Source organism: Streptopelia decaocto, assembly GCF_964273445.1.
Source record: "Streptopelia decaocto genome assembly, chromosome: 19".
In the NCBI taxonomy this organism is placed as follows: Eukaryota; Metazoa; Chordata; class Aves; order Columbiformes; family Columbidae; genus Streptopelia; species Streptopelia decaocto.
In genome coordinates, this window is record NC_138674.1 from 2,963,022 (window position 1) to 2,985,253 (window position 22,232).

General features: G+C 47.5%; 2 protein-coding genes across 14 annotated transcripts; one reads left to right on the forward strand and one right to left on the reverse strand.

Annotated features, from left to right (window-relative positions):
* Positions 1 to 1,404: 1,404 nt before the first annotated feature.
* YOD1 (YOD1 deubiquitinase) lies at positions 1,405 to 5,479 on the reverse strand. Its single transcript, XM_082069259.1, has 2 exons — positions 5,219 to 5,479; positions 1,405 to 4,499 (listed from the first exon to the last, which is right to left on the reverse strand). The coding sequence occupies exons 1-2, from the start codon at positions 5,439 to 5,441 to the stop codon at positions 3,793 to 3,795; spliced, it is 930 nt and encodes a 309-aa protein (XP_081925385.1). The 5' UTR covers positions 5,442 to 5,479; the 3' UTR covers positions 1,405 to 3,792.
* A 169-nt stretch (positions 5,480 to 5,648) lies between these two features.
* On the forward strand, positions 5,649 to 20,764 carry PFKFB2 (6-phosphofructo-2-kinase/fructose-2,6-biphosphatase 2). 13 transcript variants are annotated; one of them, XR_014185701.1, is made up of 17 exons: positions 5,649 to 5,757; positions 6,467 to 6,592; positions 6,707 to 6,803; positions 7,215 to 7,281; positions 7,439 to 7,513; positions 7,627 to 7,683; positions 8,158 to 8,282; positions 8,644 to 8,851; positions 9,037 to 9,183; positions 9,760 to 9,864; positions 10,484 to 10,613; positions 11,618 to 11,680; positions 12,202 to 12,275; positions 13,812 to 14,003; positions 14,909 to 14,931; positions 15,512 to 16,391; positions 17,716 to 20,764. XR_014185701.1 is itself a non-coding variant. In XM_082069138.1 (16 exons), the coding sequence occupies exons 1-16, from the start codon at positions 5,682 to 5,684 to the stop codon at positions 17,729 to 17,731; spliced, it is 1,581 nt and encodes a 526-aa protein (XP_081925264.1). In that variant the 5' UTR covers positions 5,649 to 5,681; the 3' UTR covers positions 17,732 to 20,764. The 13 variants fall into 13 exon arrangements, 11 of the variants coding, with proteins under 11 accessions (XP_081925264.1, XP_081925267.1, XP_081925258.1 ...); XR_014185702.1 differs by having other exon boundaries at positions 16,322 to 16,391; XM_082069138.1 differs by lacking the exon at positions 15,512 to 16,391.
* The last annotated feature ends 1,468 nt before the right edge of the window (positions 20,765 to 22,232 follow it).

Genomic DNA, 22,232 nt, shown 5'->3' on the forward strand with positions numbered 1-22,232 from the left:
GTGCGGCGTCACCGATAAGATACCTGTCCAGGTAATGACATTTATTTGACTCTGGGGGGACTGTTGGACACTTTCCTTAGACCAAATTGTGTGTACAGTACGTATGCTGACAAATCACTTATGAAAAAGACTAGGGAGTTAATGCCTAGTGTTACACAGCAGTTTAGAGAAATAAATCTTAATATGGCTGGGAGCTAAGCAAGGAAACCTATTTATTATCCCTGTTTTGTAGAAAAGAGGTAGAGAAGCGCGGTGATGTGTTTCCATAGCTTGGTTAGCATTAACTCCACATCGGCAATGAGGAGGCGGCTCTCAAGGTATAATACAGTTCCCCAACGTTTTCCCCAAGGCTTTAATTAAAAATAATAGAGAAGGACACTGCAATCTTGGACAACCTGGTTTTGTTGACTCCCCTATCGCATTCTTTTGTCTCCTCAGACTAAGAGGAGGGAAAAATATTGATTTCAGCCCATTCTAAGTGATTTTATTCTGCAAAACCAGAATAGCAGTTCTACAGCTGGTCGCATAGTTGGATTTAAAACACAGGCAGGCGTTTCATTTGTGTGATTAAGAGCTGTAATTCTCCAAAGAGCAAGATGAAAACTTTTTGTTCCTCTTAGCCAAGAGTTTGTAAAACTCTTTGTAAAATATGGTCATGAAAGGGCAGGCAATTAGTGCGTTAGGCTCTTCTTTAATTAAAGGAATTTAGTGAAACAGCCAGCCTGGAACCAGGAAACCAGAATTCTCTATTTAATTCAAGCTCCAGAACAGCGTTCCCAAAATCTGTTGGTAAACACAGATTGGTAAAACTATCCCAACAACCCAGCTTTTGATTTATTTTTAATTGCAGTAGCCAGGGCCTGTTTATTCCCTGCGCTCTGTGCTGAAGCACTCGGCGAGGAAATGCGGCCTCATTTCCAATGGGAATAAGAGGATTGGGATTTACTTACAGGCTTTGTGGATTGGGATTGGACGGGTGACACTTCCTGCCGCCTCCCGAACCCCCTCTGCTCCAAAATATCTGTAACACCTTGAGGTACAATTAATAGCAGTTCAGTGTAAGCACTATTCGTGATGTTCAGTTCATTTTATACCAGGATGCCATTTTTTGATACTTCTGTAATTGTATCAGATGCTGGTAAAAAGTTATTTAAAAGAAAAAGGCAAAACAGAAAAGAAAAACAAAACAAAAACCTAACAGTTACAACATTTAGGAAAAATCGGAATCATACTTCAAATGTACCTGTATCTCACATTTTAAATAATGTAGATACTTTCTGTTTGGGACAGTTTAGGAGAATCTCACAAGGTTTTCCAGCTCACAGGTTACGTGTCCTTTGAATGAGTTTGTCAGCATGTAACAGCACCAGCTTTTACACAGATGAATTACAGCAGGTCAGTTGATGTTATTTAACCAAAGAGATTTTATTTTCTAGGCAACAAAAGAAAACATCCAAGCAGTGATACTGACACATCTCCCTCAAACGGAACTGGTTCTCTGTTAGTAGATTCCCAATGCAAACATGATATGGCAAAGCTAAACACTCTGGATTAAATAAAGCTAATTTTTAAAATACTGCGACTGAGGAATACCAAAAAAAATACTTCTACACGTTTTCGGAAATCCATCCGGGATACAAAGCTAAAAACCAAAGCGTTGCTCCCCAAAAGGCGATGCGTTTGCAAACGCGGCAGACAATAAATATGTATCTTCCACTTCACCCGAGGGCAGTCGCCTTGTCCACCTCTCTGAGGTAGCTATTGGGTCCGTTTGACAGATGGCAAAGGGTGAGGAGCAGCTCCTCGTCCGAGGGGTCTCACCATTCAGCGTGAGAGCTGAGAATACAAGGTAGGATTGACAGTCTCTTGGTCTCAGACAGCATTTCATCTCAAGTAGTTCAAACACAGTGTAATCTTCAAGCTCCTTTGACCTGGCAGGTATTTCTTTAGGTTTATAAGCATCGGTTTTAATGGTTTTGTTTGGATTTTGTCTCTTTTTTCGTTGTTTTATTTTCTCTCCTAATGATAGGCTAAAAGTAAGGCGGGGTTTAACACTGGAAGCTAAGTGTCTATTTCTATAGGTAACTCCCAACAGTGCTAACGTGTGTTTTAATACTGAGTTAAAAAGAAACGTGGTCCATAGTGCTCTTAGTGATTCTATTCTTTATACTTAATTATTCATGTCTCAATTCAGCAAAGCACTTCTGTAACTGTGTTCCTTCTTCAGTAAGACCCTCCTGTATTTCAAGGTCCAACTGGGAGCCTCTGTTGAGAACTTCAGTGAAACGCGCTTTTTATAGAAAAGATGATTTTGCTGCACCAAGAGGCCTTTAAAACTAGATCTTGGATGCCACTTGGAAAGCAGGTTTATTTCTGCCTCAAGTCCAAAGACGCACATTCTTGCTCCCCAGTTGTAAAAGTGCAAGGAAGGTAACTCGAAACAGAGCAACAGAAGAACAGCAGGCTCAGAATATTTTAAAATTCAATTCAACAAATGTGTGGCAGGCATTTCAAAGGAAAAAAACAAAAATCCCTTTCAGTAATATGCACCTTTACAGCACCTTTTAAAAGACCTCAAAAGCACTTGCTGTTAAGCCTCACAACCCCGCTGTGAGGTGTTAAGATTTATTAAACCCATTTCAACTTCCCTTATTCTGAACAGTACCAGAAGTAGGGCAGTTTACGCAGCTTATTCTGTTCTGGAAATGAAGCTGCACCCTTCATTATCAGAATTAAAGTCTTGCTACTGAACAGTCATCGCTGACAAATCCAACACATTAAGGCAGATGAAGAAACTTCAAGCCTCCCTTCCGGGTTAGCGCTCTGTCCTTCTGAAAAGGGCAAAACTTTTAACCAGCAAAGAGTGAGAACTATACCTTAAAGTGCGAATATACAGTATTCGGAATCCGGTACAGCTTAGTAACACTGTGGCCGCGAAATCGGCTATACCCAAGTCAAGTCTGCTCAAATGTATTTAACAGAGGCAAATCAAGTCACTTCCCTAACTACTATATTTCCCTCTTACCAGAATATCAGACAGTATTATGAAGAAGAATCCCAAGTATTTCAAGAAACATGCCTATGTTCTGATGCAGTGTTAACATGGGGGTTGGATAGTTATTTTTCAAGCAACTAAAAACTACCTACAGAGTATTAATAAGTTTATTCAACACTTCACCATCTACTTGTTAATTTAAAGGCTACCTTAAAGCTTAGAGGCCATTTCTTTCTCTACAGCCACGACTTCACACAAACAATCCATTCTATTTCAGATGGTAACATACTATAGGGCAGCTTTGAGAGACTCTTTCCATTAAAAATTGTGCAGAGTGAGCAGTTTCCCCTGCAAGAACTGCTTGTATCTGCAGAGTCCAATTCTTAGTGTAAGTAACACTGACATGTGTGTTTCCCAAACTCTTAGATTAAGTTAATTACCCTGAAAACATAATACAGAGAGATTAATTCAGCAACTTAGAGACTAGATTTTAAGCTAGTGTTGAACGAGCCTAGTTTTAAGTCGGCTCAGATCACGTACACAAAGATTTTAGAAATCAGGTTTTAGCTGCCAGTGTATACCACTATACTATAAATTAGCATGTGAGACGCTACCCATTTCAAATCCATTGGGAAGGTCGCTAAGTGTAACAAACCTGTGCGTCTTGGCCGTCATGAAGTTAATACGCTTTTCAAGCTTTGTGAACGGAATTTTATGATTACATACAGCTTATCAGGAAATCCAGAATTTTATTCCGGATTGGTGAGGTAGTCGATGTAACCATCCTCATGCAGGTGTCACACTTCTCCGAAGTTGGTGTGTCCGGTCTCCTTGGCGTGTTCCCTGGCTTCCACTTGGCCGGTTAGTCCCTTCTGGCACACCATGCATCTCAGCGTAAAGTGATTCACATCTGTGAACTGCCTCTTCCGTCTGGCTTCATCCGCCAACTCCAGCGCTTGTGCGAGAACAACATCATCAGTTGTGGAGAAAATGGTTTGGGGAGGAATGTCCGAGTCGAGGATTTTGCGCTCGAGCGGATCATAATGAATCCCGTCGTAAATTAAAAGCACCCGCTTTGTGTAACCGGCATCTTCCCCAAAACGGTCGATTCTGACTGTCTGCGTGTCCACCACACAGATTTCGCACTGGTAAAATTTGGATAAAATGGACACTTCGATGGCTCCTCCCCAAGTCTCTTCTCTTCTGATCCAGTCACAATACTCCCTGTTTGTTTTCCCTAGAACTGCCTCACAGTAAGATTCAGGATCACTCGCTACTATCTGGGCTATGAGGCTGCGCATCTCTGGAGCGCAGGCTGGGTCGTAAACACCTCCCTCCACCACATAGTAGACGCTGGTGAAGAGACAGGAGTTATCTGCCGGAACAACCCTCCTGGCCAGCACAGGCACGGCTTCCCTCACAGAGTTGGGCATCGTTCTTTTGGCGATTACGGGCGAGTCAGTCTTGGGTATGGATGTGTCCTCTTCGACTATGAGAGTATCGCCTGGCAAAGAGAGAAGGAGGAGGAACTGTGAGAAATACGGAGATGGGAGTTCACAGAATCCCAGAATGTCAGGGGTTGAAGGGACCTGGAAAGCTCATCCAGTGCAATCCCCCCATGGAGCAGGAACACCCAGCTGAGGTTACACAGGAAGGTGTCCAGGCGGGTTGGAATGTCTGCACAGAAGGAGACTCCACAACCCCCTGGGCAGCCTGGGCCAGGCTCCGTCACCCACACTGGAAAGAAATCTCTTCTCATATTTAAGTGGAACCTCTTGTGTTCCAGTTTGTATCCACTGCCCCTTGTTAAAGGTGATGCTCCTAAAACAGAACGACGTGGCTGCGTTGTTAGTATTAAGGATGGCGTTGTTATTATTACGGATCGCATTCGTTTTCCTGATGGAAAACAGAAACTCCCAAAACAGCCGGTAGCACCACAACCCGCCGGGTGTGGCCGGTGGGCTCTGCTGGACTCACCTGGTGGGTCCCTGTCCCCGTCCGGCCCCCGGGAGTCCCGCCGCTCTGCCTCCGCACCCTGATGTGGCCAAACTCCCCACGGGCGAGCAGGAGCCACCCGCAGCCGCCCCGGGAAGAGGAACCGGTTGGGGATGGGCGTGCTTTGCCGCAGCCTCTTCTAATTAAGGCACTTACACCCGGCGGGGCAGCGGAGGCTCCAAAACGCCGGTGCCCGCCCCCCCGCACCGCGCAGGCCCCGACTCTCACCCGAGTGGATGCCGAGGTCTCCGAGCCGCCGCTCGCCATCGCTGAGGTCCAGGCTCCGCGGCGGGAAGCCGAGCAGGAGGCGCTGGGCCGGGATGGGGACGCCGGTGAGGGCGGCCAGGGCGCTCTGCATGTCGCGGACGCGGGAGTGCGCGGTGAGGCCGGGCAGCGGGTGCGTCCCGCTCCGGGCCTTGCAGCGCAGCCGCAGCATCCTCGGCGCGGCCATCGCCGCCCCACCGACCGCCCGCCACTTCCGCTTCCGGCCCGCCGCTCCCGCCCAACTCTCGCGAGACCACCCGCCGAGACGCATCATTGGCTGCTGCGCGCCGGGGTGTGACCAATCAGAGAGGCGACCGCGGGTCTCGTTTGCATAGCGGGGCCCGCCCGTGACGCAGCGCCGTGTCGCCGGGGTGCGATTTGCATATGATTTGCATGTGATTTGCATGTGGCGCGGCGGCGCGGAGCCATGTCGGCGGCGCCCCGGCACGGCGGCCCCGGCTGGGGCAGGGCCGGGGCCCTGCGCGGCGGCGAGAAGAAATGCTGTGAGTACCCCCGGCACGGGGAGGGAGGCGGGAATGCGCACTTAATATTTAAGATTTTTTTGTTTAAATTATATAGATTTCGGGGGATAACGCTGCTCGTGCCGCTTGAAAAACCGCGCGTCTTCCTCAACGCGTGTTTCCATCCCGCGCGGGGACGCGCTGTCCGTGCCCGTCCCGGTGCCGTCCCGGGTGGACGCGCCGCTTCTCCCGTTCCGCCCGTGCCCGGCGCCGCTCCCCCCATCGTTCTCATTTTTGTAACTTTTGGACGCTGGGCTCACCCCCCTGGGTAGTTTTCCCCCAAACCTGCCTTTTCCCGGGCATTTTCCGAGCTCCCTTTAACAGCTTTTTGAGCGAACGTGACCGTTTTGTTAAAAACATCTTTCTTGTGTCCTTGACAGCTCCTGCCCCATCGGTAAATATTTTTACCGCTAAAAGATGCACATTAGTCCCATTAGGCAGAGCGGGTGCACCGTTGCTAATCCGCCTCATTAGCTAGCACCCAGGAGATGGGCCAGCCAGAGGTTAATTAGCTGCGAGGACATGATAGCGAGCCCGTTATGAGATGCACGGTGGCCGTCTGTCCGTCCGGGACAAGAGGCAGCTCTGCAGCAGGGATGGCTTTGCTTGGGGGCTTGTGAGTTGCTCTGTGATGCTGCTGATGCTCGTGGGTTGTTGGGTTTTTTGTTTTTCTTTTATTTTCCCTTTTCAGCATGGGCTTCCTACATGACCAACTCCCCGACGCTGATCGTGATGATCGGCCTGCCCGCGCGCGGCAAGACCTACGTGTCCAAGAAGCTCACCCGCTACCTCAACTGGATTGGGGTGCCCACCAAAGGTACATGCGGGGGGATCCCCGATGTGGGGACAGCTCAGCCCTTCGCAGAAAACACTGTGAGATCTCCCTGCAAAATGCCATCAGTCTCACGCCTGTGCTTTTTTGTGTGCAAAGTGTTTAATTTAGGAGTGTATCGCCGGGAAGCGGTGAAGTCGTACAAGTCCTATGACTTCTTCAGGCACGATAACAAAGAAGCCATGGAAATCCGCAAGTAAGTCGGCATCCGGGGGCTGAACCGCTCTGCGGTGGTCTGGTTAGTCTCGGGTCTTGGCAGGCTCCTGTGTTTGAACACAAAATAGCATTTGATGCCTGTGAAACCAGGGGGGAGGTAGCACAGCCCTTGTGGGGATCCTGCCAGAGGGGCTGTACGTGGGAGTTTTGTCATTGACTTTGGGCTGACACAAAGAACAGGGGCTGCAAACACTTATCAGTGAATAAAATACAAAGTAGGTTGTAGATACAGATGTCTTATAGCCTCCACAGAGCCTCTGTGGCTCCTGGAAGGATGCAGGGCTGGGTGCTCCATGGGCAGAGAGAGGGTGTTTAAATCTCTGCCTGGTGATCCTGAAGCTTTGCAGTCTGAACACTTTACATCCGCTCTAATACACATTTCTCTCCACAGACGATGTGCCTTAGTGGCTCTAGAAGACGTGAAGGCTTATCTCTTGGAGGAATGCGGGCAAATAGCTGTAAGACTTTTCTGGGCTAAATGTGGTTTTCTTACACATCGGGGTAGTTCAGAGCTTCCCAGGGTGTTTGGGGACCAGATGATAATCCCAAGTGATTTGGGGCTGGTTTAAAAGCTTTAGATAAACTTGCTCATTGCTACTTACTCTTTTCTTGTAGGTGTTTGATGCGACCAACACAACTCGAGAAAGGCGGGACCTGATCTTAAATTTTGCTAAAGAAAACGCTTTCAAGGTAGCGCTTCTATGTTTAACATGTAGTTGGAGCTGCTGCACCAAGGGGCTTTATTGCTCCCTCGGGCGGGAGTTCTTGACTCTCTGAAACATCCTCCCTTGCCTTCTTTGTAGGTGTTTTTTGTGGAGTCCGTCTGTGATGATCCAGAAGTCATCGCTGCCAATATCCTGGTGCGTTTTCCAGGCTGGGCTGCCAGCGCTGGCTGCTCGGTGCAAGGTCACCCGCGGCGATCGCTCACAGGAATGCCTGCAAATGCCTTGCTCTTGGGTTTCACCTTGGAAATGAGCAGCTAAGGCTTGCAGGTTTATAAAAGCTAAAGGCACGGTTGGTTATTTGAGAATGTGGAAACCAAATGGAGCTGAGAAGCGTTTGACCTTGAAGCGCGTTCTCTTTGTCAAGGGAAGACAGGCAGCGAGTGGCTTGCGGGGACAGCTAAAAGCAGCCAGCTGTGTCTGTCGCGGGGCCAAGGACTTCAGAGCCTTCAGAGTTGCCCTTTGTTTCCTCTCCAGGGGCAGGTTTTTCCACAGGGCAGCGTTAAACAATGCACGTTTGTTTCAGAAGGGCAGAATAATGTTATTCAGTGTTGCTTTTGCTCCCTGTCGAGTTTGCTTTACTCTCACAAAGCGCCGCTGTCTGTTGCGCAGGAGGTGAAAGTTTCCAGCCCTGACTACCCGGAGAGAAACAGGGAGAACGTGATGGATGATTTTCTGAAGAGGATAGAGTGCTACAAGGTCACTTACCAGCCTCTTGATCCCGACGCGTATGACAAGTAAGCAAAGCCCTGGGGTACGTTTTGTCCTTGCACACATGAGCTGCTTTGCTTTGTCACTTCTGTTCTCCGGCTCAGGATGCTGCAACGCGTCAGCTGCAGCCTCTGCTCCCCCAAAGCCCAGTTTGCTTGTGTGAAGGTGATATCCTCGTGTCCCAAGTGAAAGAAAGGATTTTTCTGTAGTGTAATGCAGCTCCTTGTTTAAGCACAGCAGTATGGGGTCTGTTCTGTCTGCCGGAGCGACCCTGTGGTAGTGCCGATGCCTTTACTAGAGGATAAATAGCTAGATTACACCCGCAGATGCACATGCTTCATTTTTAAAACCAGTCGTGTGGGTGTTCTTATTTTATGTTGACTCCAGAGATCTTTCCTTCATTAAAGTGATCAATGTGGGACAGCGGTTCCTAGTAAACAGAGTCCAGGATTACATCCAGAGTAAAATCGTCTATTACCTAATGAACATTCATGTCCAGCCGCGCACCATCTACCTTTGCCGACACGGTGAGAGTGAATATAACCTTGTTGGCAAGATTGGTGGGGATTCTGGTCTGTCGCCGCGCGGGAAGCAGGTACGTGTTTGGCAGCACCCCGGTTGCTGTATTTGTCCCGTGTCGTGCGAGCAGCGGCAGAGCCGGGTTCTGCATCCGACCCCTGCCCGGGGCAGCTGGATCTTGCTGCGGCAGCCTTGAAATGATGCTTTGAACGGTGGCGGCAGCTCCTGCTCCCTCCCGACCTCCCCCGGTTTGTTTTGCAGTTTGCTCAGGCGCTGAAGAAGTTCATCGAGGAGCAGGAGATTGTTGACCTGAAGGTGTGGACGAGCCAGCTGAAGAGGACGATCCAGACGGCCGAGTCCCTGGGGGTCACGTACGAGCAGTGGAAGATTCTCAACGAGATCGATGCGGTGAGTGGAACATTGATTGGAGCTTTTAGCTTTCCTAGATGGAAAAATCATGTTTAAAGACAGATTTACCGTGATAAACCTGATTATTTCCTGTTGATTTATATCTATGTCTACACGTAATATACCCCAGCTGTCATCACGAGGTTTAGGATGGTTTGGGACAGGGCTGATGAGGACTGGAGCTGTGAGATGTTGCTCTCAGCTGGTGTTGAGAAAGAAAATACCACTGAACATCCCTGTCGTTTGTCACCCTGTCTGTAACACCAGCCTGGGTGGACACAGGTTGCTGCTCCTGCTCTAATTCTTTCCAGCAAAAGAAATTGCGGGGTTGTTGCTGTGGAAATGATCACTCGTTTTCACCCCTGGCAAAGGGGTTTGAAACAAAACCAAAAGCCTGTTTTTCAAACCACCCTGGATGTGTGGTGCACAAGTGCTGAGTACATGACTGTGTCTGATATACCTCAAATTTGTGTCACATAAAGGGATTTCTGATCTCGGCCACTTTCTTTTTCTTTTTTCGCATTATCGTGCCTCTGTCGAAACAAAGTGGAGTGTAACAGGTTCTTTTTCTCTCAGGGGGTGTGTGAAGAAATGACCTACGCGGAAATTGAAGCCAAGTACCCAGATGAGTTTGCCCTGAGGGATCAAGAGAAATATCTTTATCGCTATCCCGGAGGAGAGGTGAAGGCCCTTAAGAGATAACAATAAGATACAGTAAACATAAATACATATGTGCAGAATGGAAGGACTTAAGTTTAACTTTTTCTGCCAGTACTCGTATGAGAAGCTGAAAATACTAGGATACTCAGTTCTACCTTAAATTAAAGGTTGATTTCCTTTACTGTGGTGTGCAAATTATGCCTTTTGGTCATTAATTGGGTCATTTGCCAAGTCCCTTGATGCTCCGATACAGGGGGTTTGTGCATCGTGCTGCTTTGACCAAGGCCTGAACTGTTGCTATGAAAAAACATCTTGGAAAGGAAACGGTTGTGGGTGTGAGATGAAGTCATTTCTGGTTTTACTTCACAACCTTCTTGAAATACATCATTTACTATTTTATTTGTTTTTCTGACTGTGCTCGTTAAGAGTTACCAGTAACCTGGATCCTCCTGCAATCTGAGTGTTGCTGACATTAAATTTCACCTTCTGTTTTTTGCCTTTTTTTTTCCCTGTATTTACCAGATTTTCCATAATTTCTGCATTTTCATACTTTAACTGATATTTTCCTGTGCTAATTACTATTTCTGCTTTAAGCCTCTGTTTACAAATCCCCTTGTAAAAGTCCTGTGTTGTTTTTCAGTCCTACCAGGACTTGGTCCAGCGCTTGGAACCGGTAATTATGGAGCTAGAACGTCAAGGCAACGTCCTCGTTATCTCCCACCAGGCAGTTATGAGGTGCCTGTTGGCTTATTTTCTCGACAAGAGCGCAGGTACAAAAATAAACGCCTGATGTTAAGGGCTGGCTTCTCTCTCCGCTTCCTTTGCAGAGCGTTTGGGAGGGTGGCTTGTAATTGCTGTTTTGATTTTTCACAATGGAAGAACTGTGTAAAATAAGGAAAAATAAAGAAAAGAAAACGTTTCTGAAACACTTTAACCATTGCAGCAGTGCAGGGAGCTTCGCGAGGAGCTTGCTTTGTGAGAAATGCACATGCATGTGCTGCTGGTTTTCTGCTCAGCTCTTGTTTCTGGAGCTGTTTCCACCAGTAGCAATGACATAATATCAAGGAGATGATATTTTTAACATAAAGTAGTAGTTTTCTGCTGCATCGGTTCCCTGCGGAGGATTTGCAGTAGTGCTACGTCTCAGTGAGACGCTGATCCCTTGCATGGCAGGCTGGTCCAAGTCTGCTGCATTATTAAACTCCAGTTTAAACTCAAGTTTAAAGCTACTTTATTAAACTCTGAAAGTTCATCAGACTCCAGTACCACTCACTAGTCAAGCTAGTGAGCTCTTAGTCAAGTAAGCTAGTGAACTCTTAGTTAAGTAAGCTAGTGAACTCTTAGTCAAGCTAGTGAACTCTTAGTCAAGCTAGTGAACTCTTAGTCAAGTTGATGTCAAATTTCTAGTACAGTCAATAAACTTGATTTCAAGGTAATAAACTTTCAGTCAAGTTAATGTCAAACTTCTAGCACAGTCAAACTTTATTTCAAGATAATAAGCTTGAAATAAAGTTAAGAAACTTCAAAGTTAAGAAACTTTTAACAAAGTTTGAAGTAAAACTCGCTGGGCTGTTGCTGCGCTGCTTTCCCTCCATGTGCTGCTGGGGGGGTTTCTGCCTTGGCAATGCTGGGGACTGTCCCAGCTGGGGGGTCTGGGGGTCCGGGGGGGCACAAGCATCCAGTGTTTGATGTGAAAGATCCTGTTTGAAGCCTGGGGGGGTTGGGATGGGTGGTCGTGGCCATAACCCCCCACTGACACCCCTATCTGCCCCAGACGAGCTGCCCTACCTGCGCTGCCCCCTCCACACCATGCTCAAGCTCACGCCTGTTGCGTACGGTAAATATTGCCTTTTATTCTTTCTGTTTCCTCCTCTGGATTGTGTGGGTGTGCATCACCAACCGGACTTGCTGTAAATATCTTTAATTTATATTAAAATCCAGCTCTGGGGAGTGGGAAAGTTTTGGGGAGGGATGTGTGGGCGCAGGGAGATTCTGCTGTGGCCTCTCTTAAATAAGCGATGATTGTGGATTTGCCCTGTTGCTGAAGCCCATTTGTGCCTCCAAACTTGGATTTGGCTCTGGGCTGCAGCAAGTTTAATATAGTTTTTCTATATAAACCTGTAGTTGGCGTAATACACGGCTGCAATTTTGCCATGAAGGTCAAAGCCAGAAAGTAGCCAAAGTGTCAAATTCTGCTAATAGGGTGAGCTGTTTATTTATGAGCTATTTTATTTAAAAAAAACCCCAATATAACACATTTATTCCTGCTCGCTTTCCATGCTGTTTTCAGTATTTAAAAAAGAAGATTTTCAATAAATTAACTTTCCTTATATAAACTTCTCTTCCTTTTGGGTAAAGGTTGTAAAGTGGAGACGATTACCCTGGACGTGGAAGCCGTGGACACTCACCGTGACAAACCCTCTCTCAACTCAGTAAGTATTGCTGTGCAGCTTTTTCCTTGTTCAGAAAGAAGTAGCTAAACTGAAACACGCTGAAATACCTGCTAGAAATAGCCATTTGCTTCCAGGGACCAGACAGACTTCAGAAATAATCCCCAAAAGCACAATTAATCGTAGACTGAATTAATGTGCTTCCCAGGCCAGCGGGAAGAAGGAGAACGGGCAAATTTAGGATCTATGTTTTAAATTCCAGGTCTCATTCTCAGTTTCGCAGTGAGGTATTGGTCGGCGATGCTCATTTGTGTTAATTGCCATCATTTCAACAAGGCTTGCTAAAAATGTTGGAGGTGAATTTTTCTCAGTGTCTTAGTGAGGTTTCTCTTTCTAAAGCTGCAATCAGGGGCTGGTTCTTGAAGGCTCATGCTGAGTTTTCTGCCCTTTGGGAGGAATGGAGGATTTTTCCTTTTCTCTGCAGATTTCACGTGCCTTTTCCAAGTATTTGGTGCAGGGCAAGACTGTGGTTTCCCTAAGCTTTGTATATATTGGAGCGGAAGGAGACGGGTCCAATTGACCCCCTTTGCTGCGGGTATTTTCTGAGCGCAGTGGTGGGAACGCTGCAGATTTTGGCTTTATATATGAAATCCCATCTCTGCCATGACTTAAATAACCAGCCACCTCCCTTGGTCAGCAAAGCACTTACCTACATGCTAAATCTGCAGAAGCTGCTGCTGGTTCAGGTGTTTGCTTTTGCAGACACTGTTGTGCAGAAGGACTGAGCTGTCGGAGGATGCCATTAGTGATCACCTGCAATTAACTCCCCCAATTAAAGAGCACAAAGCAACTGTCCACTTTCCCGGCTCATGGCAAATCTAAGTGTATTGCATTTTAATTTTGGGGGCGTACATTTAGGCTTTTAGCTGCCTCTCATCACTGCTGATTGCCTGGGATAATGCTTACTTTTGTGTCCCTGTGCTGAGGGACCATAAACAAGGGTTGGAGAAACTCGGAACCTGCATCTTGTGGCCGGAGAGTTTGCGGAACTAAATCCAGCTCAACTGCGAAATGCTAAACTTGAGGAGATTGGGCAAGATTTTGGGGGCTGGTCTCATTCTGGTGGTTTCCAATTGGGTATCTATTTATTTATTGTGACCTCTGTGCGATGTCTGCGTTGGGATGGTTGTCACCCACTCTGTGAAGCTGGAGGTTCTTTGTGTTCTGTGCTTTCCATGGGCAACACGTCCACTTTGCAGGAGACGAAACACAAAGAAGGGAAGGTTTTCTATTTGACTATTTTCTTGTAAATTGCTTGCAGGGAGGAAAAATAAAGGAAAATAAATTAAAAATAAAAAACCAAAGCCACCTAAGCCAAAAAAATCCCAGAGGGAAGTAAAAGTGCTGAAAAAGCAGAATTTTTCCGCAGACTCTGTGCTAGACGAGCTGACAGAGCGGGTCGTTTCCCACCCCCGGGAAGGCACGGAGTGATGTGGGGATGCCAGAGGTGTGTGTGATGCGGTTTTAAACTCTGGTTCACCTTTCCATTCCTTGCGATAACGCTGCGCCTGGGATCAGAGCAACCCCCGCACCAGCCTAAGCCCCGTGAGGATGAGAAGAAACAGCTTTACGCCGCGGGCCAGCGCAGACGCGGTCGAGCGCCCGCGACATCACAGCGTGGGGAGCCAACCTCTCGACCCGCTGGGGTTTTTCCCGTCCCTGGGAGCTCGAGATGGGACCGAGCGGCCGCAGCTGCAAGTTGGTGTCCAGGTGGTACCTTCCCTGTGCTCCCCGTCCCCACCATCAGCTCTGAAATGCTGCCCAGGGCCTTGAACAGCGTCTCTGTTCCTGCGTGAAAATCGTTATGGGTTAGAGTCCCTTAAAACAAACAAAAAACCACAACAACAACAAAAAAACAACCTGAAAACAAAACAAAACACCAAAAAAACAGCATCAAAAGTCACCCCATTAAACTAGAATTGTGGTACCAGAGGCTTGAAACATCAGGCTTCATGCAGGCGGGTTTTGGTCGGTGTAATAGGGTTAATTCTGGGTGATATCGTGCTTTCTCGATTGCAAAGAGTCGCAAACACCCACTTTGTCCAGATTTGATACCCCAGCCCAGAGCGACTGGGTTGGGAATCTTTGCGTCCGTGATTTTCTCGGTGCCCATTTCCCTGCAGATCCCAATGTCAGCAGCTTATGGAACAAAGTTTGGGCTCTTTGGGTACCCAGATTCAAGCAACTTGGGTGCTTTGTGTTTCTTTTAGCTTAGAAGCGCGTAGGTCGTGTTTCTTTTAGCTTAGAAGCACGTAGGTCCTCAGATGCAAAGCCCCTGTTTGTTTCTTTGCTCATTTGAAATTGTTTCTCCGCTAAATCAGGAGTTTTTCTGTGCCTGCTGCTCAGGGTGTGTGCTGGGCTCCTTGTGCAGGGCTGGCACCATTAACAGAGCCGTTTAAAAATAAATTAGCCTTGGAGGAGGCATCTGGGCATCACAGCACATGATGTCCATGTCTTGTATCATCAGCTGTGATACAAACCTGTCCTGACCTCCCTAACGTGACATCTTTGGGGTTGCTTCACTTCTTTATTTGTTTTGCTGCTTTTACTATTTTTCAATCTCCTTTAAAATGCTCTACAAGCTATCCTGTGCTGTTTCTCTTTTTCCTTTGCAGCCTCAAGGGGGAAATGCTTGCCTGTGAGTACCACTGACACAGCTTGTGTGTGCTCGCTTTGGGGTTAGTAAGTAGGACTTCTCTTGATTCATGTTGCATGGAAGCTACTTTGGGGGAAGACAAACGTGGAGCAGAAGGAAGGCTTGCTGTAGAAATAACTTGTCATTAAGGGGGGGATGGAATATGATACCACGCTGAGCCCAGAGGCTCCAGCCGGGCTTACTGGTGCCTCCAGCTGGACCTACTGGTGTCTCGTGGTGGTGCTGGCTGCTTGCAAATGTGCGTTTCACCCCGAGCTCACTCCATCCCTGGTCCCTCATCCATCTCCTCTCCCAGGATGAGATGTGGTGATGTTACTGATCGCAGGGCTTTTGCAGGAGCCGTTGGATCGTAGCCTGGATGGGAGCGGTGCTGCCCAGCCCCTGTTCCCGGTGATTTGAGGGGTCTGGGTGGGTTTAGCAGGTGTTTGGTGGAGGAGCCTTTTTGTGGGGGTGGCAGTTGTCACCACATCCTCACCCTCATGTCCCCTCAGAGGCATCTTTGGGGGCGCAGAGAGCAGGACGCTAAGGGGAGAATATGTCCTTGTGTGTCCCCCCTCTGCAGGGAGCCAGCAGCCAGTGTCACCTGCGAGACCTCGGTGTCCCTCCCGGCCCCCGAGTGACAGGCTGGGCTCAGAGATGCCCTCGCTTTGCCGCGTCCTGCTCTGCCGGTGGCCATGGCAGACCCCGCCGCGACCCCGCGCTTGGCTTCTCGGGTGTTTCGCCTCCTGCGCTACACACAACGCTGGTGTTTTTTGTGTTGTAAAAAGTGTTTTATTTGCAGTTCTGTTGTTCTGTCTCCGGGATCAGCTGTATTGCACAGCCGTGGGACGGCGCCCGTGTCGCATCCTCCGGGAGGTGCCACGTTTGTCCCTGTGTGCTGGGGTGACAGCAGCACCCGACTGCTCCCTTGGGAGCATGGGGACCTCCCTCTGCTGGGGAGCACCCAAGGGTGGGCTCAGAGGTGACATGTGCTGTGTCTGTGGAGGCTTTGCGCTGCTGGGGTTGTTGCTGACCTGCTCTTGCTCTCAGCAAAGCTCTGCTCCCTCCTTACCTCTGCCCTGGGCCTTTGGGCAAATCCCCTCACTCCTGCTGCTCTGGCATCAAAGGGAAGAGCTGGGCTTGGCCTGAAGAAAGTAAAGCGGTGGCTGGTTCTGCTTCCAGGTGACAAGCGTTAGGAGAGGATGTGGGTCTGGGTGGTCCCCGCGGCAATGGGGCGCAGGTCCCACTGCTGGAGGATGCTGCTCATCTCTTCCCGGCAAGGAGGGCACAGCTCCTGCCTCTGCCGTTCCTCCAGGCCATGGAAACTCCTGCTTGAATGTATTTGGCCGTTCGAATGTGTAGTTTTTGACTTTAATTGCACTTTGTCCTTGAGGTGAAACTCAATGAGGCTGCTCTGTCTTTCTCCATCACCGGTATTTACGCACATGTCGTAGGATACAAAGGTATGTGTTTGACCCCGAAGTGACGTGCCTCGGTCTCCTATTATTTAGTTTGTGATTGCATTCTTAATAATGCTGCAGAGTTTTCTTACTGGCAAAGCAGCGTGACTGTCCCAAAGCCGCCGAAGCGCACAAAGCACAAATATTGCTGTAGAGCATCTCCCAGTCGGGATGGTTGATTGGGGAATGGTCCAGCTGGTAGCAATGCAAAAAGGGGGAGTTTCTCCCCAAATTGCCCATCTCCCTGGGTTTCAGAGGTCTTAATGTTGAAGATGAGGGGAGAAGGATAAAAAATCTGAGCTGGGGAAGCTTGTGATAAATCTGATAAATCGTTGTTCCTATACTGATTCATATTTAATTTAGAATCAAATTGGAGGAAGATTATCCATGGGCTAAAAATCAAAGCCTTGCCCCTTTGGATTTGTCTTTACTCTGAGCCAAAAGTTGTGTGTTTAGAAAATGAATGTATATATCAGCTTTGCAAAATTACTTTTCTAATGCTGTGCTTCAAGTGTTTCTTTTCCCTCTGCATTTAAACAAATAACACAGACTTCCCAGGAGGGTTTGCAGATAAACGAAGGTAACTTGGTCCAATAGCCTCAATTCCAATACAGATCTTGCTTCTTCGTGCTGGTGTTTTGCTTGAGAAAGTCGCATGTGAGCAGTTATTATGGATTATCGCTGTCTGATGATGGTTCCTTTAAGCGTCATTGTCGAGAAAGATGTTTAGAGAGAAAGATGTTTAGACTTTTTATTTCTTTTTTTAAATTGAAAATAGAAATACATAAGGTCTGGATTTCCTGACTGTTGGATTTGAAGTGTTGGTGCCTACCATTAATTGTCAGTAAATTGGCTCGTGGAGCCCCACAGAGAATTTTCTGTGCTCCGAGACTTTGCGTGAACAGCAGCTGTAGGAAATCCTGGCTGTCCGCTTTGAACTTGTGTGATTCTGCATTTCTAAATACATATCAATAACCCAGTTGTACTGAGCTGAGTGTGTTCATCTCACCTTTTGGACCCTCGGTGAGGCAGTGGAAGGAGTTTTATCAAACCTATATGTATTTATTGTGGTTAATATACAACTGTAATGTTTTTTATGTTTGTCCTGGAAGTGTATTTTCCTATGGAGAAGATAAATAAAAGCGAGTAACCCCGTATAACCAGCCTGCTTCATTATTGCCATCCTTTGAGACAGCCCAGTAAAGCTGAGCTTGCATGGTCTCGGGCTCAGACCGGGAAACCCTTTTGTGTGGAGCTTTGCAAGAGGTTAAAGGATGATGCAAACTTGCCCTGTGTATAACCTGTGCTGTTTATCTCTTCTTTGTAGAGGATGGCCGATTTAACGGTGTAGAGGTTTGCGCTCACCTGGGATGCAGCTGGGATTGCCGCGGCTGGGACGAGCATCCCCGGAGCACAGTGACCCGCGCGCCCCTTCGGCCGGTACTTTCCTCCAAAATGTGTTTTTTAGAGTCCGTCTTTCCTTTCTGAACGCTGAACCCTCTGTCGATGAGGTTGGAGAAAGCTTATTATGGAGATTTTTCAACCTGCTTTTTAATACGTGTGAGCTAATGTATCTGTGGGCTTTCTGGCTGTTAAAATAGTGCCCTATGTCTTTCCTCCTGGTTAGATGGCAAAATTAACCGCAGCGTATGTGAGGATAAAATGATCACATCCACACTTGCTGCAGCAGCTTTTCTTTGGAAGACATTGTATCAGACCAAATCCCCAAGTTTCTATTTAACTCTTAACCATTTTCAAGTTAAAATGCAGTTGTTGTGTTATTTAACCAGAGCTCCCGGTATCATTTGACTTGACTTTTTGCTCCTGCTGATTTGAATCCCCCGATCGGAGCCTTTTCCTTTGCTCTGGGAAGGCTTTTTGCACAAGGTGTAACAAACATGAGGTCAGGTCAGCAAATGCTGCTCGACATCTCCTATGAGAGCCAAAAAGGAGTAAAAAACTCTTACGCTGGGAATGATTTTATCTATTCTATCAAAGATGAGAGCACCGCTTTGCTCGGGGTCTGGGAACAGCTGGGCCACGTGTGCAGGGTTTGCAAAAAGCTCTTCATTTTTACCAGTTGTCTTTGTAACGTACCAAATTTTAGACCTGCAATGAGTTTTTAAACTTGCCTATAAATAAGCTGTGAACATAACTGAGGTATAATGCTGCCTTTAATATAGAGTTTAAGCTGCTTTGGTATGTAGTGCATAGAGGATGCAGCTCGTGTGATGGCTGCATGTTACTTAAATCTCCTGCTGAGGTGCGGGGGAAGCAACACCCCAAATTTACAGTTTCCTCCCATGAGTCTTGACTTACATTTTGCCCAACTCCATTTTACCACACTCCTCCTGTTCTTGCACTAAGGACAAAAATCCTCAGGCTGGGTGAAGAAAGGAGCATTTAGATACAAAGTAGGAGGCTGTTCTGGACCTGCTGTTTCCAGGGACTCCAGCATTTATATGCACAACTTCTGGGGCCCTGGTTGCGTATTTTAAATGTGTAAATGAATGTTGACCATACCCACCATAGGTGTCTGTGCCCTGGCTTTGGCTGCAGAGGAGCTTGAGGTTTACCTGGGGATTCTGACCTCAAATCCTGTTGTTTTAAACACTCCCAGAGCTTTAATTGGATCAAGCTGAGATGGAGAGGCCCATGATCAAGGCCCAGGTTCTAATCTTAAACCTTTAGGATTTATGCGGAGCAGAAGCGTGTTGATCCAAAGCAATTGTGAGGGAAGGAGGAAATTCAGTGGGTGAGAAACTGAGTTTCATGAGTGTTTTGTTCCTCGGGCTGTTCCCACTGGGGTGCAGGTTTGCTGCAGCCTTCACAAGAGCACCCCTGGCTGCTCTTTGCTTTTACATGTTCCAGTGCTTAGAAATAAGCCAGAAAAAATAATAAAAGGAAGGAAAAACAAAGTTGAAGGAAGATTTATAGCCTGTTGAGTGGTAATTCTCGCTGTCGCTCTCCAGTAATGCTCTAAACGCACAAATTCGCAGCGCATCGGGCTGGCTGCTCCTACCGAGAAACCTGCTCTACAGGGTAAAAGGAGTAGAAACGTACTGTAGGATGTTTACGCACACTATGCTGTAATTACTTGCTAAAGAGTTAATTATATTTGTATCGTTGGGCAGTTAATGGTTGTAGGGAGACAAGAATATGTATTTTTTTACCTGCCAAGATTCATGAATGTAGCTGCTAATATGTTGGTGGTCATAATGTTGTTAATCACTGCTAAAAATCAGGTCTGTGGTTTTGGATCACTGTCTGTCGTTCCTATCGAGCGGGTCCTTGTTTTGGGCTGCTGGGTGGTGGGATGGAGCCTCTCAGCCTCGGTGCTTAATTAAAGCCTAACTATTGCCTTTTCCTCCTGTATCTTAACTTTGCAAAGGTGTAAATACAGACACAAAGGGTGTCTCGAGCAGAGCAGCAGCGGATTTGTGGTCGGCATCGTTGCTGTGTGGGTTAATGGGGATGTGGCAGGTCCTGCCGGGCTGGGGCGATGCCAGGGACCCCAAAGGGGCTGGTGGGTCCCCGTGCCAGGCATTTCCTTGAAATCACCTGATTTCCTTGGCACCGCGCGTGCAAATACTCCAGAATAAACACCGATTGCACAACGTGCCCATGCTCGTGCTGTCAGAGCAGAGCTGGGTGGGTGGAAGGGGTGAATTTATGGGGTTCAGTGCCTTTGAGTGGGTTTTTTTTCTGTGTTTCCCTGAGTTTGGGTCCATCTGTTCCCAGCACAGAGGTGGCAGTGCCTGCTGTCCCCTCCAGTGAGCGGTGGTAGGATCACCCATGGGAACTGCATCACGGTCCAGGGACCCATCAGTGTTATGGGTCATTTTAGAGAAAAATGATTGCTTGGGCAAAATCCCTCCTATCTCTGCTGCCCATGATGGGGAAAATTGGAAAGCGAGGGAAAAGGCTTCAAAGCAGGCTGGGTAGCTTGACTGTGTGTACACTGGCTGTGACGTTGGAGCTGTCACCTCTCTGTAAGGCGTCCCCTTCCCGGAGCTGGGTGGTGGGTGACGGGGAAGCCAAAGAGCATCCTTGGTTGGAGCAACATCACTGCCAGGAACCGCCTGCCCCAGGGTATGTCCCAAATGTCACCGTGTCCTCTTCTGAAGGTGCCACCTCCACCTTTCCCGCTGCTCCTCTGTCTCTGAACACTCTTTGCAAACCACGTCTCTGTATTTAGTGTTTGCTCGGATGGATGCCGCTTGCCATTTTGCTGTGTTAATGCTTTCTAAGTTTTCATTTTTAGGTTTAAAAAATGCCATGTGGGTAAACTTGTGCTGTACGTTGTGTACTCTGTGATGTTGAGCCTAAACATCCCATGAGCTTTTATTTACAATAAAAAGATTTTTAAAAATCTAGATCTAGTTTCCTCTGTTATTTTTCCATTATTGTTTGCTGTAACTATCTGTTGTGTGTTGGTTTTGTGAGATGATGGTGAATTCAGGGAGCTCGTGGAAGGTGTTTGGAGGGTCTGCAGGGGGGGGCAGGTGTCCCTGGCTTTTGGGAGTTGGGCTGGAAATGGTGAATCCTGCACCCTGGAGCTGCCATTCCCCTTCCCTCATCAATTTAAAGGGTGTTCTTATTGGAGCTTTTGGAATTCAAATTTTCAGCTTTTCTGTGGAGCTGTTATGGTAGGAACAGTTTGTTTTGGTTTTATAGCAAGTCTCTTTTCCTAGGAGGAGAAAAGAGGTCAAGAGGAACAACTGGTGTGACTGGTTTCCAGCATCTGCAGCTGGAAAACAGCTGGTCCCGAAGGGACTCGCCAGCCTCAGCCTGAATAGAAGCGACCTTGGATGTGGTCAAGGAAATCCCCTTTTATCCCATTTATTCTGCTGCAAGCTGTGGGCTGAGGAAGCCTTAGGGATGCTAAATAACCTCTGGGGTGCCTGGAGGGGAGCTGCTGATTTTTCCAGCACATAAATCAACTTGTTCTGAGTCATCTGGGGAAAAAAAAATAATAGGAAGTTTGTGTTTGAGATTAACTGGATTCTTGTAAATATTTAGTGGAGATCAGTGCCTGCTTGGGAGTGATGAGGTTGTTGTGGCAAGCCCCTGCTCGTGGGGCGAGGACAGGCAGCTTATTGCTGTGTGTTACAGAGTAAGAAATAAATCCCTTTCATTGCATTTTGGCATGGACTCAGGTAAGCTTCAGAAAGGTGATATATCCTGCTCGATATCGGAATGTGGTACATTTTTCCGGCAAAAAAACCCCTCTCGGATTTGGCAGGACAAAGCAGCACCTGCGAGAAGCCCAACCCGGGGTAAAAGGGCCATTGCCGGGTTCCTGATGGTGAGTCGAGCCTGGATGATGCTGCGCAGCCAAAGTGCAAAAGGAGCAAAGAGTCACAACTTCTGCAGAACTCATGTTACTGGAAAATGACCCCAGATTTGGGAAGAGCTTTCTACGAGATGAAAAGCAGCTGGATTTCCATTATGGACCCGGAGCGCTCAGCTCGGTGTGCTGCTCAGCTCCAGCTGGTGCTGCTTGCATGGGATTAAGGTGAAGAAACCAAAGGTTTTGGAGGTCAGAAGAGATGAGTTCATAGTTGACATGCCCCAGGGTGGAACAGTCCTCTTGAGGAGTCTACCCCGGTGGAATGGGCAGCGTGCTGCTCACCAAGGATTGTTTCAGCAAAGAGTTGGCAGCTCCACACAGAAAGCAAACAATTTCAACATCGGCTTGGGTTGCATTCAGTTTTTCTAGTGTTTCACTTTGTGGGTTGAATAAACTACTTCCTTCTCGCTCAGAGGTGGAGTTAATGATTTATGGGTCAACTGGCACAACTCTGGTTTTCTGCAGAATTCGACTTTTCTGCATGGAGCCAT

Excerpts from the sequence above, each read along its gene's own strand:
- YOD1 (XM_082069259.1), bottom strand. The coding sequence starts at position 5,441 with ATGGCCGCGCCGAGGATGCTGCGGCTGCGCTGCAAGGCCCGGAGCGGG. Across the intron at positions 4,500-5,218 it reads AGACCTCGGCATCCACTCGG|GCGATACTCTCATAGTCGAA; the intron begins GTGAGAGTCGGG and ends TCTCTTTGCCAG.
- PFKFB2 (XM_082069132.1), top strand. The coding sequence starts at position 5,682 with ATGTCGGCGGCGCCCCGGCACGGCGGCCCCGGCTGGGGCAGGGCCGGG. Across the intron at positions 7,514-7,626 it reads CTAAAGAAAACGCTTTCAAG|GTGTTTTTTGTGGAGTCCGT; the intron begins GTAGCGCTTCTA and ends CCTTCTTTGTAG. Across the intron at positions 12,276-13,811 it reads ACAAACCCTCTCTCAACTCA|AGCAACCCCCGCACCAGCCT; the intron begins GTAAGTATTGCT and ends GCCTGGGATCAG.